At 36.8% G+C, this 14,257-nt stretch overlaps 1 protein-coding gene across 1 annotated transcript in view; it reads right to left on the reverse strand.

Moving 5' to 3' along the window:
• The window catches only part of CFAP54 (cilia and flagella associated protein 54), a gene marked incomplete at its 3' end in the record, with an annotated part of 309,422 nt that overhangs the window by 244,007 nt on the left and 51,158 nt on the right, over positions 1-14,257 (reverse strand). The window contains exons 15-16 of the mRNA XM_080810201.1: positions 4,071-4,199; positions 3,555-3,681 (exon numbers count right to left, since the gene is read on the reverse strand). Coding sequence (XP_080666327.1) covers positions 3,555-3,681; positions 4,071-4,199 — 256 coding nt within the window. The remainder of the gene's footprint in view (positions 1-3,554; positions 3,682-4,070; positions 4,200-14,257) is intronic.

Genomic DNA, 14,257 nt, shown 5'->3' on the forward strand with positions numbered 1-14,257 from the left:
AGGCAGAAGCTTAATGACTGAGCCACGCAGGCACCCTGAGAAAATGCTTCTTGACATTGGTCTTAGCAACTACTTTTTTTTGGATAAGACACAAATAATAACAACACCACAAAATACAGTTTAAAAAGCAAGTAATATCAAGAACAACAAAATTATTAAATGGGACTACATCAAATAAAAAAATCTCTGCATAGCAAGAATGAACAAAATGAAAAGGTAACATACAGGATGGAAGGAAATATTTGTAAATCATACATCTCATAAGGGTTAATATCCAAAATATTTAAAGAAGTCATAAAACCCCAATAATAAAAAAACAAACAATGGAGAGAGAGAACTGAATAGACATTTTTCCAAATAAGACATACAAATGGCCACAGGTACATGAAAAGATGCTCAAAGTCACTAATCATCAGGAAAATGCAGATCAAAACCACAATGAGGTACCATTTCACATCTGTTAGAATAGCTATCATCACAAAGATAAGAGGTAGCGTCTGGATGGCTCAGTTGATTAAGCCCCAGGATCGAGTACCACATTGGGCTCCTGGCTGGGCAGGGAGTCTGCTTCACCCTCTGTCCCTCCCCCCCCTCTCATTCTCTCTCTCTAGTAAATAAATAAAATCTAAAAAAAAAAAAAAAAAAAAAAAAGACAAGAGATAATAAATGCTGGGGAGGATGTAGAACAAAGGCAACACCTGCACACTACTGGTGGGAATGGAAATTGGTTCAGCCACTGTGGAAAACACTATGCAGGATCTTCACACAATTAAAAATACGGGTACACGGGTGGCTCAGTCAATTAAGTGTCCAACTCTTGATTTTTGGCTCAGGTCATGATCTCAGGGTCCTGAGATCAAGCCCCACATTGGACTCCATGCTCAGTGTGATTCATTCCCTGTGCCCCTCCCACACCCTCTCTCTACCTAAAAATAAATAAATAAATCTTTAAAAAAAAAAAAAAAACTAAAAATAGACTACTATATAATCCAGCTATCCCTTTCTGGATATATCTTCAAAGGTAATTAAAATAAGATCTCAAAGATACCTGCACTTCCGTGTTCACTACATCATTATTCACAAGAGCCAAGATATGTAAACAACCTATATACATACATATCATGGAATATTATTCAGCCATGAGAAAGAAGGAAGTCCTGCCATTCGCAATAACATGGATGGACCTTGAGGGCATGATGCTAAGTGAAATAAGTCAGACAAATACTGTATGATATCACTTATATGTGGAATCTAAGAAAGCTGAATTCATAGAAACAGAGTGTAGAGTGGTGGTTATCAGGGGCTAAAGGGGAAGTGGAAGGAGATAGAGAGATGTCAGTCAAATGATACAAACTTTCAGATATAAGGTGAGTAAGTTCTAGGGATCTTATGTATGGCATGGTAATTATAGTTAATAATATGTAGTATATACTTAGAAGTTGCTAAGTGAGTAAATCTTAAGTGTTCTTATCACAAAAAAGAAATGGCATTATGTGACATGATAGAGGTGTTAGCTAATGTTATGATGGTAATAATTTTGCAATATATTAGTTTATAAAATCAATACTTTTGTACATTTTATGCTTACATAATGCTATCTATCAATTATATCTCAATAACCTGGGGGGAAAAGTTTGTACTTGAAAATCAATTAATTAACTAATATTTGATTAAATCTATTTAGTTGTATATATGATGTGACATCTAAATGCTTTAAATTTATTTTTAGGTTTTTATTTAAATTCCGGTTAGTTAACATATAGTGTACTATTAGTTTCTGGTGTACAATTTAGTGATTCCACACTTATATACAACACCAGGTGCTTATCACAACACACATACCCCTTCATCCCGATCACCTATTTAACCCATTCCTATCCAACTCCCCTCTGGTAACCATAAGTTTGTTCTCTATAGTTAAGATTGTCTGTTGCTTGGGGGCGCCTGGGTGGCTCAGTGGGTTAAAGCCTCTGCCTTCGGCTCGGGTCATGATCCCAGGGTCCTGGGATCGAGCCCCCCATCGGGCTCTCCTCTCAGCGGGGAGCCTGCTTCCTCCTCTCTCTCTGCCTTCCTCTCTGCCTACTTGTGATCTCTCTCTCTCTCTCTGTCAAATAAAATAAAATCTTAAAAAAAAAAAAAAGAGTCTGTTGCTTGGTTTGCTGCTCTCTTTTTTACCCCTGTGATCATTTGTTTTGTTTCTTAAATTTCACATATGAATAAAATCATATGGCAGTTGTCTTTCTCTTACTGACTTATTTTGCTTAGCATAATACTCTCTAGCTCCAACCAAGTCATTGCAAATGGCCAGATTTCATTCTTTTTTATGGCACAGTAATATTCCATTATATACATATACTACATCCTCTTTACCCATTCATCAACTGATGGACATTTGGGCCCTTTCCATAATTTGGTTACTGCTGATAATGCTACTGTAAACATCAGGGTGCATGTATCCCTTCAAATTAGAATGCTTTAGACAGCAATCAGAGGTCGTATTAGGCTGGAACACTAAGTACTATACTATAATTAGTAATTTTAATGAAGTAGTTGTTAAATGAATACTGGCTATATAATCCTACCAAGAGTAACTTGGCTTTATCAAAATTTAACTTCAGTTTTTATACATAATGATGTTAAATCTTATTTGGAACTTGAGTAAATGTGTAATCTATATGTACACTAATATTACTATTGACATCTTTTAATAAAAAAAAATGTTTTGAACTCTTTTCCTCATAATGAGGCCAAAAGAACTTAGATCCAAGTCATGTGTGCTCTAACATTACTGTCAGAAATGTCTTTCTAGGTTTTTCAGTAGCTTCCAGGATAAATATAAGCCACTTACAGTTATTCAAGATTTAACTGTGATCTACATCACTAGGCTTATCTGTGTCATTCTCTAGTGTATGGTCTTTATTCTAGCCATAAGAGAATTCCAGCAGTTCCTAAACTGCGCCATGCAATTGTTTGCTTTCCAGCTTGCTAAAGGCTATTTTCTCTATCCAAATTACTGTTTCTTTTTGGTTCTTCATGAAGATATTTTCTAGCCTTCTGGTCAACTATCACTTCTCCCAGGAAGCCAGCCCTGACTCTTTATTTTTTATTTATTTTATTTATTTTATTTATTTATTTTTATTTATTTTTTTATTTATTATTGACACTCCTGTTCTGTGTGCCCACAGCAGATACTCTAAGCCCACTTCTGTTAATTTATTAATCTCAACTGTTACAATTGGCTTACTTTTCTAGAAGCTCAAAATTGGAGGCTGTATCTTATTTATACCAAACACAATGTGGTTCCTGGATATTTATAATTTACTATAACTCAAACAAAGCTAATTTAATTTTTTAGAAGTACACTAATTGATTTGCTATGCAGGGTATCCAGCAATAATGAAAGGCATCTATTGATATTAATCAGGGAAAAGAAAAGAATGAAATTTATCTGGAAAACACTCCATCAGCAAGAACATAATTTATAAATTATTTACTATTCTTGAATTTATCTTAAAATTGATGCAGAACAAATTATTTCCTTTGATCACTACTACCTTGCAATTGGTCAAGAAGCACAACAGCTACATGGTGCTGGGCTTGAATTAGTTCAAGATGCAAATCCATCATGAAATTATTTGGTGTGACTGGTTTGCAAATGTCTCCATCTATATCCTGGGCATACTTTGGAAGGATTGAAGTAAAAATAAAAAAAGAAATACAGTTATCAAAACATGCTATTTTTAGTACGTTTTTAGCTAAAAATAGCTCTATCCTATTATTACTCAAGTTATCATTTTACTCTAAACCATTAAGTTCTGCTCACTTCTCAACTCTTTGCAATCTGGTTCACATGTTAATAAACCTGTTTTTAAATTCACCAGTGGTCTCTTCAATAACAAATTTAAAGACTCCTCACTCTCCTTGATTTCTTCTGAGAAAAACGGAACAAATTTCTGGCCAATGAGACCAAAGACACCACAAATCATGCTTTACTCACCTACTTGTAGGGCCAGCCCTCTTCCTAGCTAAGTAACATGGACTTCAATCTCATGTAGGAGTTTCCCATTTACCTTGGCATAACAATGGTCAATCACTGATGATCCATTTGGTAAGGCAGTTAACATGCAATTCAAATTTATTCCATCAATTGCTTTGTCAAGGAGTTCATAAGCCAAAAATAACTGTTCCACAGGTTTCTTCTAAAGTAATTTTATAAACAAAACAAAAATAACACTTAAGGGAAAATCATGTCTAACATTTTCAAATTTCTTTCAATAATAATTCAAACCAAGTAAAAAATTTAAGTAGTCTATTCAATAGCAACAATATTAAATTTTTTACTAAGTGTATTTGTCTTTGTTTAATGTGGAATACTACTGATAAAAGTGAAATAATAAATACAATTCATCATTTTTCCAAGGATAAATTAAGCTTTTCGTAAACATGTATATATACCTTCCTTTTGTGGTTTTCAAAATTCTGACCGTACCAAATGTAGAGGTAATTTTTAAAAATATAACTCACAAAATTTATCATTTTCACACACTTCATTTTGAAAGTTAATTTTTTAAAATCTCAGAGCTTGAAATTTAGATGCAGAGGCAAACAAATCCAATGGTGTATATCATGATTTTCAAAAACTAAATACCTTTTAATTCTAATTATTCTCACAGAGAGACAAATACAGAGAATAATACAAAGAACATCCAGCTTTGTTCAAACTTTCAAATTTCCCATATTTCTCCAGTAAATTTAGGAAATAAAGCAAACACATACATGCAGATAACTGAAATCCTCTATAGAACTGTCCACATGACAATCTTTTTCTCAGCTCCTAAAGGAAGCCACTGTGCTTTGGTTTTTACCATTCTTTTGTGTGTTTTTAAATTTTCACTACATGTGTATGTATCCATTAACCATATGCAATATTACTTACATACTTTTTAATTCCGTCAGAAAATTTTGCAGTTCACTTTATACATTCAAACGTATATTGTTGCAACTTTTTCATGCTAGAGTTATGTAACTCAATGTGTCAGAGTTTGGTTAGCAATAAAGAACTTGAGATACTCTTAAGCAGAAAGAGATCTGATACACAGAATTAGAGGTGTCTATCTCTTCTTAAGCAGAAAGGGATTTGATACACAGAGTTAGAGGAAGGCCCGGGGAAGGCAAGAAAGCTGCCAGTGACAATATGGCTGCATGCACAAGCCTCTGTGAATCTTAGAATCAAGGAGGTGGCTAACAATACCACCAAGTGTCTGCCACACGGAGTCAGGTGAATTCAAGAGCTTTCTCAGCACGGCTGGTAAATGTTCTTCCATCTGCCACTGCCAAATAAGAACTCTGTCTTCCCTTCATTATAAATTCCTGCAAATGCCCCTCATTGGAAGACTAACCTTGAACTACATGGAAATGAGAGGCTGGGAAGTGCAGTTCCAGCTTCCCTCCTATGACATGAAGGTGACTAAAGAAGGGAAGGGCAATGATGCCAAGCTGACTCTAGTTCAAACCCACACTAATTCATTCATCCTCATGCCCCAATGAATGGTGCGATGTGGAGAAATACGGCACAATATATTTATCCACTCTTCTACCAATGGACATGTAGACTGTTATTCCTAAAAATGTGTAATGCATTGTACTAGTCTGTGGATCAAGACAAGGTTGGTATTTTCCTTACAGTCCTTGTGCCTTTTTTTCTGCTTTCTTTCTCAGATGACTGTGTAAGACCTCTAGGACATGCTGAACAGAAGAATGACAGATATCCTATGTTGTTACCTCAGTATAACGGGATTGCTTTTAGTCTTTTACTACAGGTATAAAATTCATTACAGGTCTTTGAATGATACCCTTTATGGGATATAGAAGTTCTCCTCCATTCCTGACTTAAGAGTTATTTTTTAAAGATGGTTGTTGAGAATGCCTGGGTGGCTCAGTTAGTTAAGTGTCTGCCTTTGGCTCAGGTCATGATCCCAGGGTCCTGGGATCGAGTCCCATGTCAGGCTCCAGGCTCAGCAGGGAGTCTGCTTCTCCCTCTGAGCCTCCCCCCTCTCATGCTCTCTCTCTCTGAAATAAAGAAAATATTTTAAAAAATAAAAAATTTTTTAAAAAGATGGTTGTTGAATTTTGTCAAATGCCTTTGTTGCATCTTTTTATCTAATAAGGTAGTTGTATTTCTTCCTTTCATCTGCTGCTGTGGCATATTGCATCATATTTTCTAATGTTAAATCGCCCTTGAGTTCCTAGAATATACACAATTTGATGACACACATCCATTTAAAGATATATAGACATACATCTCCATTCAAGAATCACAGGCTCAGGGAGGTTCTCATCCAACTCAAGTAATGTAAATTCAAATAACAGACCTACATGAAGGCAGGCTCATGATTACAAATCATTAGGAAGAAAGACTTTCTCCCACCCACCCACCTCCAATACCCATGTGGAGATACCGCCCCACACAAATAGGCACATTGGTTTTTTCCTGGTCTCCCTTCTCTCGAATGTGGACTTTTGGAGGTCGTAATTTTAATGTGTAAGTCTCAGTTCCAAACCCCCATCTTTCATGTGCCCAAGCATCACGTCTTGTCACTGGATGGCTGTTAATCAGCTTTTATTGTAACTAAGCCCATCAACCAACTGCAGCATCTACTCATAAAATGACCATTCAAGTTTTCAGTTCCTCTTTCTATTTCAGCCCCTGGAATTTATCTTACTTTCTTGTGAGCTCCACAATGTGCCTGAGGATATTTGTTCAATTCTGTCCAAAATTTTGATGTGCTTTGTAGCAACAGGGTTTTCAGCTCAACTGGTTTGCCCTTTTGCCAGAAACAGAAGTCTCTAAGGATGCCTTTTTAACACTAAAAGATTTCAAAGACCCTCCCCCACACACACACCTATATTCTATCATCAACATCATCACCATCACAATCACCTTTGTTATCTTTGTCATTATCATACAAACATTTAATCAATGTTCCAGACATTCGGCTAAATGCTTTACACCGACTAATTTTTTAACTGCACTACGCTATCAGGTAGATACCTATTAATTGCTGTAATTTTATAATACATTTATTGAAAGAACTAGCTGCTGTGTATTCAGTAAAACTTTTAAATAAGCTTTGAATGTGATAATAAACACCTCATTTTTTTAAATAGTTGCATGTATATATGCAAGATATATAATTTATCCCACCTACAATCTCTGATAGGGGAGCATATGGATTTTGGATTCTCCTTACAATAAATTCTCACTCCTTTTCTCCACTTCAGTCCCCTCCAGATGAGTCTGAGACCCTAAATTAAGAGTCAGTGCTCTACATAAAACATAAGAGAAAAACTGAGTAGCTGCCATGTGCCAGGTACTGGTGTCTACAACATTACCAATACCTCATTTAGATTATATAACTTAAATAATACCAGTAGAATAGGTTCTATTGTTACAATTTTACAGATAAAGACATTTACATTCAAACAGATGAAATAATCTGTTTAAGATAACATAGTCAATATTAGAGTCAAGATTCAACTCTGGATCTTCCAACACCAACGGTTGAGCCCTTAGGACACATCAACAAACCACCTGTACTACATCTACCATGAGCCACAGTACAGTTGGGCAGGTTGCCTATCGCACAATGTTAAGGGGGTACCATTCATGCTGTTATCCTCATAGACTTGCGTATTTATTTTGGCAATTTCCCAGAAGATGGCAATAAATCATATCAAGGAAAGGGTACATTTTTCTAATTTAAGTAAGAGTAGCAATAGTTAATAAATAGTCTTCAGCTTCTTCATTTGGGAAAACTGCCACCTTCTATGAAACTCATTTTATTTAATGGCTTTAACTGCCAGAAATTTTACCTGAAGCCAAAATCTAGCACTTTTTAACTTCTACTACTATTCTTATTCCTGCCCTATAAACCTCAGAGAATAAGTGCTGACCCACTAAGTCAGTGATTCTGAAATTCTAGTTTCTTTAAGAATCTGCGTGGGGAGGGTGCCTGGCTGGTTCAGTCAGTTAAATGTCTTCCTTGGGCTCAGGTCATGATCCTGGGGTCTTGGGATTGAGCCCCACATAGGGAATCTCCTTCTCCCTCTCCCTCTGCCATTCCCCCTGCTTGTTCTCTCTCTCTCTCTCATTCTCTCTCTCAAATAAATAAATAAAAGAATCTATTGGGGGAATTTCAAGAGGAAAATACCTGGAATCAAAAACTTTTAAGACCCCACAATTGAAATTATGATTCAACATGCCTAAGTAGGAAATTGGAAGCTGTATATTTAGCAAGTGCAATAAGTGATCCCCGGAAAAACCATTGGCAGACAGCTATTATGCCTCAATTTCTTGTGAATTTCAAACATACTGTTCCCAATTTAAGATTTCTCAACTCTAGCTCTCTTAAGACACAATACTACATAAAGAACTCAAAATTGCATTTCCTAAACCCTAAATTAGAAGAAAGTAAATTCAGAATGATCCCCCAGTCCTCAAGTATATTCATATTTGACTGGTACCCAGTTATAAGACTTGCATATTTTATGCATTAGAAAAATATCTTTCACACAAGTATCTTGAAGACACTTTTTTTTTAAATCAAAAGGCAACATAGCATAGTAACTAAATGCCTGGACGTTGAAGGCAACACATCTAATCAAATCCACTTACTATGCGACCTTGAGTAAGTTAGATGTAATAGCAAAAATCATCACTATGACTACCACAAATCAACTGAAGTGAATCTCACAAACACAACACAGAGATAAAAAGCAAGCTGCAGAAGAATACACACACTATGACACCATTTAAAAACAACACTTCCCTACTTCCTGGGAATACACACGTGTAATAAAAGTATACCTGGAATTTATAATATATTTAGAATACCAGTTACTGCTAGGCAGGAGGAAAGGTGATATGATCAAAGGGGTTAATGGAGGAGTTTCAAGTCTACTAATAAGGTACTGTTTATTAAGGGGATATGGGTCTTCCTTTTAACATTCTTTACAATTTCATGACATATATTTTAAATTGATTTTTCAGAGAAAATACAGCAATTCTGAGTATTAACATTAGCAACAGGAAAAGTGCTGATGAAATAATGTTAGGAAAAAACATCAGAACACTATGCTAAAAAATATAAAAAAGACTAGAAGGGAATATAAAAAATAATATTTCAGTCCATATAGTAAAATTGCAGATTTTTCTTTTTTTATTTATCAAAATTCCTCTAATGTTAATACAACTTTTGTAATTTAAAATTATAGATTTTAATTAATCAGGCAAACAAAAATACAAATCCCTGGCTTCCTCTCTAGAAAAAGTATTTTTCAACAGTAGTCCATGAGCACTAGTGTCCTAAGTAGCTATTCTGTGATGGATAAAATGGGTTTTATTTTCAAATAATGGAATATATGGTATTCTATATCTTCTTGAAAAACCACAATGCTCATAAGCAAATGAATGCCTCTGAGAAGTCTTATAGTAAAGAATCTGTTGTGTTTAATCCAAAGTTACTGGACTCTGACATCCTTTTCTGAAGCATATTATTAGCATCACATAGAACCGACTTGACAAAATGCCAGTTCTTGTCTATAAATTAAAGTGTTTATAACATATATGACATGGTTTCCTAGACTCCCATTCATATCTATAGAACAACACAATCTTTGGTGGACAGAAATCATTCAAATATTGTAAGAAAAACATAACCAATAAGAGAAATAGCTATTTATCTCCCTCACCCCTTTCTTCTCTTAATGTAACAATCACTAAGAACTTGCCCAATGCCAGGGACTATTCTAAGTGTATTTTCAACAGGTAATAACTCATTGAATCTGTCAGAGGAATATGCTGAGCAGGGTCTCTCTGCTTTATGAGTCTATGAATCACAACACATTCAAAATACCAATGGTAATGTAACTACAAATCCTTTTAAGATATTTACCAGGTTATTTTTATTTGTCCTGGAAGCTCTTTATCTCTCCTTCTATTTTCAATGATAGCCTAGCTGGATATAGTATTCTTGGCTGCATGTTTTTCTCGTTTAGTGCTCTGAATATATCATGCCAGTTCTTTCTGGCCTGCCAGGTCTCTGTGGATAGGTCCGCTGCCAATCCAATGTTTTTACCCTTGTATGTTACAGACTTATTTTCCCGGGCTGCTTTCAGGATTTTCTCTTTGTCACTAAGACTTGTAAATTTTACTATCAGGTGACGAGGTGTGGACCTATTTTTATTGATTTTGAGGGGCGTTCTTAGCATCTCCTGGATTTTGATGTTTGTTCCCTTTGCCATATTAGGGAAATTCTCTCCAATAATTGTCTCCAATATACCTTCTGCTCCCCTCTCTCTTTCTTCTTCTTCTGGAATCCCAATTATTCTAATGTTGTGTCGTCTCATGGCGTCACTTATCTCTCGAATTCTCTCCTCGTGGTCCAGTATTTGTTGTCTCTCTTTTGCTCAGCTTCTTTATTTGCTCTCATTTGGTCTTCTATGTCACTAATTCTTTCTTCTGCCTCATTTATCCTAGCAGTGAGAGCTTCCATTTTTTATTGCACCTCATTAATAGCTTTTTTGATTTCAATTTGGTTAGATTTTAGTTCTTTTATTTCTCCAGAAAGGGCTTTTATCTCTCCGGAGAGGGTTTCTCTAATATCTTCTATGTCTTCTTCAAGCCCAGTTAGAACCTTGAGAATCGTCATTCTGAACTCTAGATCTGTCATGTTACCAATGTCCGTATTGATTAGGTCTCCAGCCTTCGTACGGCCTCTTGTTCTTTTTTTTGAGGTGAGTTTTTCCGCCTTGTCATTTTGTCCAGATAAGATTTGCTTTCTCCTGCTGTGGAATTCCACTGTTCTTGGTGAGTGAAGTTGGTCTTGGCTGGATTTCTTGTTGATCTTCTGGGGGAGGAGCCTGTTGTAGTGATTCTCAAGTGTCTTTGCCGCAGGCGGAATTGCACTGCCCTTGCCAGGGGCCGGGCTAAGTAATCCACTCGTGTTTGCTTTCCGGAGCTTTTGTTCCCTGAGTGCTTTCCGTAGAGTTCTGGAGGACGGGAATGAAGATGGCGGCCTCCCAATCTCTCGGCCCGGAGGAGCCGAGAGCTTGGGGTTCCGCTCCTCAGTGCACCCTCAGAGAAAAGCGCCCAACTGCCCCGCCTCCCTGGCCTGTGGTCACGCCTTGAGGAAAGCAGTCAATTGCTGGAACCTGGAGAAAAGCACCCAGTCGCTTCCATCTCCGTGGCCTCTGGCGGCGCTCCGAGCCCACCCAGCCTGCGACCGGCACAAGGTAATCCCGGGCTTAGAGCTCGCTCCTCGGCTTTGTCACTGTAGCCGGCTTTCCCGCTCTAATACCTGCGAGCTCTGTGGCACTCAGACACCCCCGGTCCTTCTGTGACCCCGCGGGACCTGGGGTTATGCTGACCCCACCTGGGTCTCCCCCCGGTTTAGCCTCTGGAGCGATGTCTCCCAGTGGGGCAGACTTTTAAAAGTCCCGGTTTTATGCTCCGTTGCTCCGCTGCTTGCCGGGAGCCGGCCCCTCCCCCCGGGGGTCTATCTTCCCGTTGCTTTTGATTCACTTCTCCGCAGGTCCTACCTTTCAGAAAGTGATCGATTTTCTGTTTCTAGAATTGTTGCTCTTCTTCTCTTCAATTTCCCGTTGGATTTGTAGGTGTTCACAATGGTTAGATAAGCTATCTAGCTGATCTCCTGCTACCCGATGTCGTCTCAGCCTGCTACTTCTCTGCCATCTTGACTCTCAACCACCAGGTTATTTTTAAAGCTAAGTGGGATTTTTTTTTCCTACTATAAAAGCAAAAGGTAGAAAATGTCCCCAGTGGTTTTCAATGTATGTAGAAACTATAAATTCTCAAATATTAAATATTCAAAATTATTTCTATAATTAACCATTACATATTTACAAAGTTAGTATTGTTTGAAAATCTAAATTACTGGTTTTTTTAAGATTTTTTTTAATGAATTTATTTGACAGAGAGAGATCACAAGCAGGCAGGCAGAGAGAGAGAGAGGAGGAAGCAGGCTCCCCGCTGAGCAGGGAGCCCTATGCGGGACTCGATCCAGGACCCTGAGATTATGACCTGAGCCGAAGGCAGAGGCTTTAACCCACTGAGCCACCCAGGCGCCCTAAATTCCTGTTTTTGACTGTATTTTCTAAAATATTTTTGCAGGACGTCTGGGTGCTTCAGTCGGTAAAGCATCTGCCTTCACCTCAGGTCATGATCCTAGGTTCCTGGGATCAAGTCCGGCATTGGGCTCCCTGCCCTGCAGGGAATCTTCTCCCTCTGCCTGCCACTCCCCCTGCTTGTGCTATCTCTCTTTCTGACAAGTAAATAAATAAAAATCTTTAAAAAAATAAAATATTTTTGCAATACCTTTAATATTGGAAGAATTTCTGTGCTCCCTCTTGAAATCCCAAGGGAGTCACCAGTTCCTTTCCTTAAAGGTATCTCTGTGGGGGGAAAAAAAGGAAAAGAAGGAAGAAAGGAGCAGAAGAGGAAGGAAAGGAAGAGAAGAAAGAGGAGGAGAAAAAAAAGGGTTGAAAGTAGGAAGAAGGGGAGTGAGAAGGAGAAAAGAAACAAAGGGAAAGAAGGAAGGACCAGAGGAAAGAGGAGAAAAGAAAAAATGTAAACATAGCAGCGAATCATAATCCTAAAAAATGTTATGCCAAATTTTTTAATTTTTGATTACTTTTTGATTACTCATGATTTTAGAAATGATTCAACACTTAGAAATTGACTGAATACAAAATTATTTCTTCCATATAATTATATTGTCTTTATATAAGTTAATTTAAAAGCATCTTGCAGTACAACAAACAAAATTAAAAATTTTGATTCTTAACAAGGTAATATTATGGTAAAAAGACTGGTCTTTCTACACAGTCTATAGAGTCCATTGAAAAGGATCCAAAGGGGGTGCCTGGGTGGCCCAGTTGGTTAAGTGACTACTTTCAGCTCAGGTCATGGACCCGGAGTCCCAGGATCGAGTCCTGTGTCGGGTTCCCAGCTCCATGGAGAATCTGCTTCTCCCTCTGACCTTCTCCCCTCTCATGCTCTCTCTCACTCAAATAAATAAATAAAATCTTAAAAAAAGAAAAAAGAAAAAAGAAAAGCATTCAAAAAACAGTGTAAGAACCTTATGAATTTGGACAAATATCAGAAAAGGTTGGTTTGAGTGAAAGGAATATAAATTATAAATATATGGCAATGCTAGCTTCCTATTTTAAAATGTATTCCATAATTTAAATTAAATAATCCATTACTTAATAAACAGTCCAATAAATATTTTGAATCAGACTGCCATAATTAATATATAAGAATGACTTGTACTTTGTGTTTTATGTGCCAATAAGATGATGGTTATAATAATACTGGAAAAGTTATAAGAATTTATACATCTAAATGGGGATAACCCCTCACTACATAAACTTAGATTTTTCTATTTTTAAATGGATCACACTCCAATATCAATTAATTCTTTAGAGGTGAAACACTTTAGCAAAGAATCAACAAATTGCATTAGTTAATTTGTAATTAAACAGAGTATAAATACAACAAAACAATAGTCTCCCAAAAGTAATTAATAAACAAAACAAAATTGAATAAGAAATAGACCAAAAAAAAAAAAATCACTGGGCTTTTTGCTTTCAATAACAGGTAACCTGGAAAAATTCTCCTGTCTAGAGACCACTAGTAAAGCTGGAAAAAAAATGTTTCTTCATATTTAAGTAAAAAAGATCATGAAAATGGGAACTTGAGCTACATTCCCAACTGAGGACTTTTGTCAATTCTGAAACAGAAAGCTGAGAAGCCGAGTCATGCTTCTGACAGCCCTGAGAACTAAAGCAACAGAGATTAGGATCCAGGGCCACCAAGAGTGAGAAGCCAGAAGGGGCTGCATCCCAGGAGTTAGGGTAAATGGAAAATAAGTCAACAAAAGAGCATCTCAGCTTCAAATTATCTTAATCTCTCAAATTGGACTAATGGGATCCTGGAGTAGTAGTGTCTTCACACATTTAGTAAAAACAAGCATAAACCTTCTCTGGAAGAACATTAACCTCATCTAAGCCTTCAAGTTATCTCTATAATATATTTAGCAAATATAATGTCTACCACACAATCAAAAATAGCCAAAGTAACCAAATAGATGATGAAGCAGTTCTTCACTTAGGAACTCAACATAATAAGTGCAGAAGGAATGACAGAAGTTTGAAAACCTTTCTGGATTCTCACTCC

Source organism: Martes martes (genome assembly GCF_963455335.1).
Source record: "Martes martes genome assembly, chromosome: 8".
Classification (NCBI taxonomy): Eukaryota; Metazoa; Chordata; class Mammalia; order Carnivora; family Mustelidae; genus Martes; species Martes martes.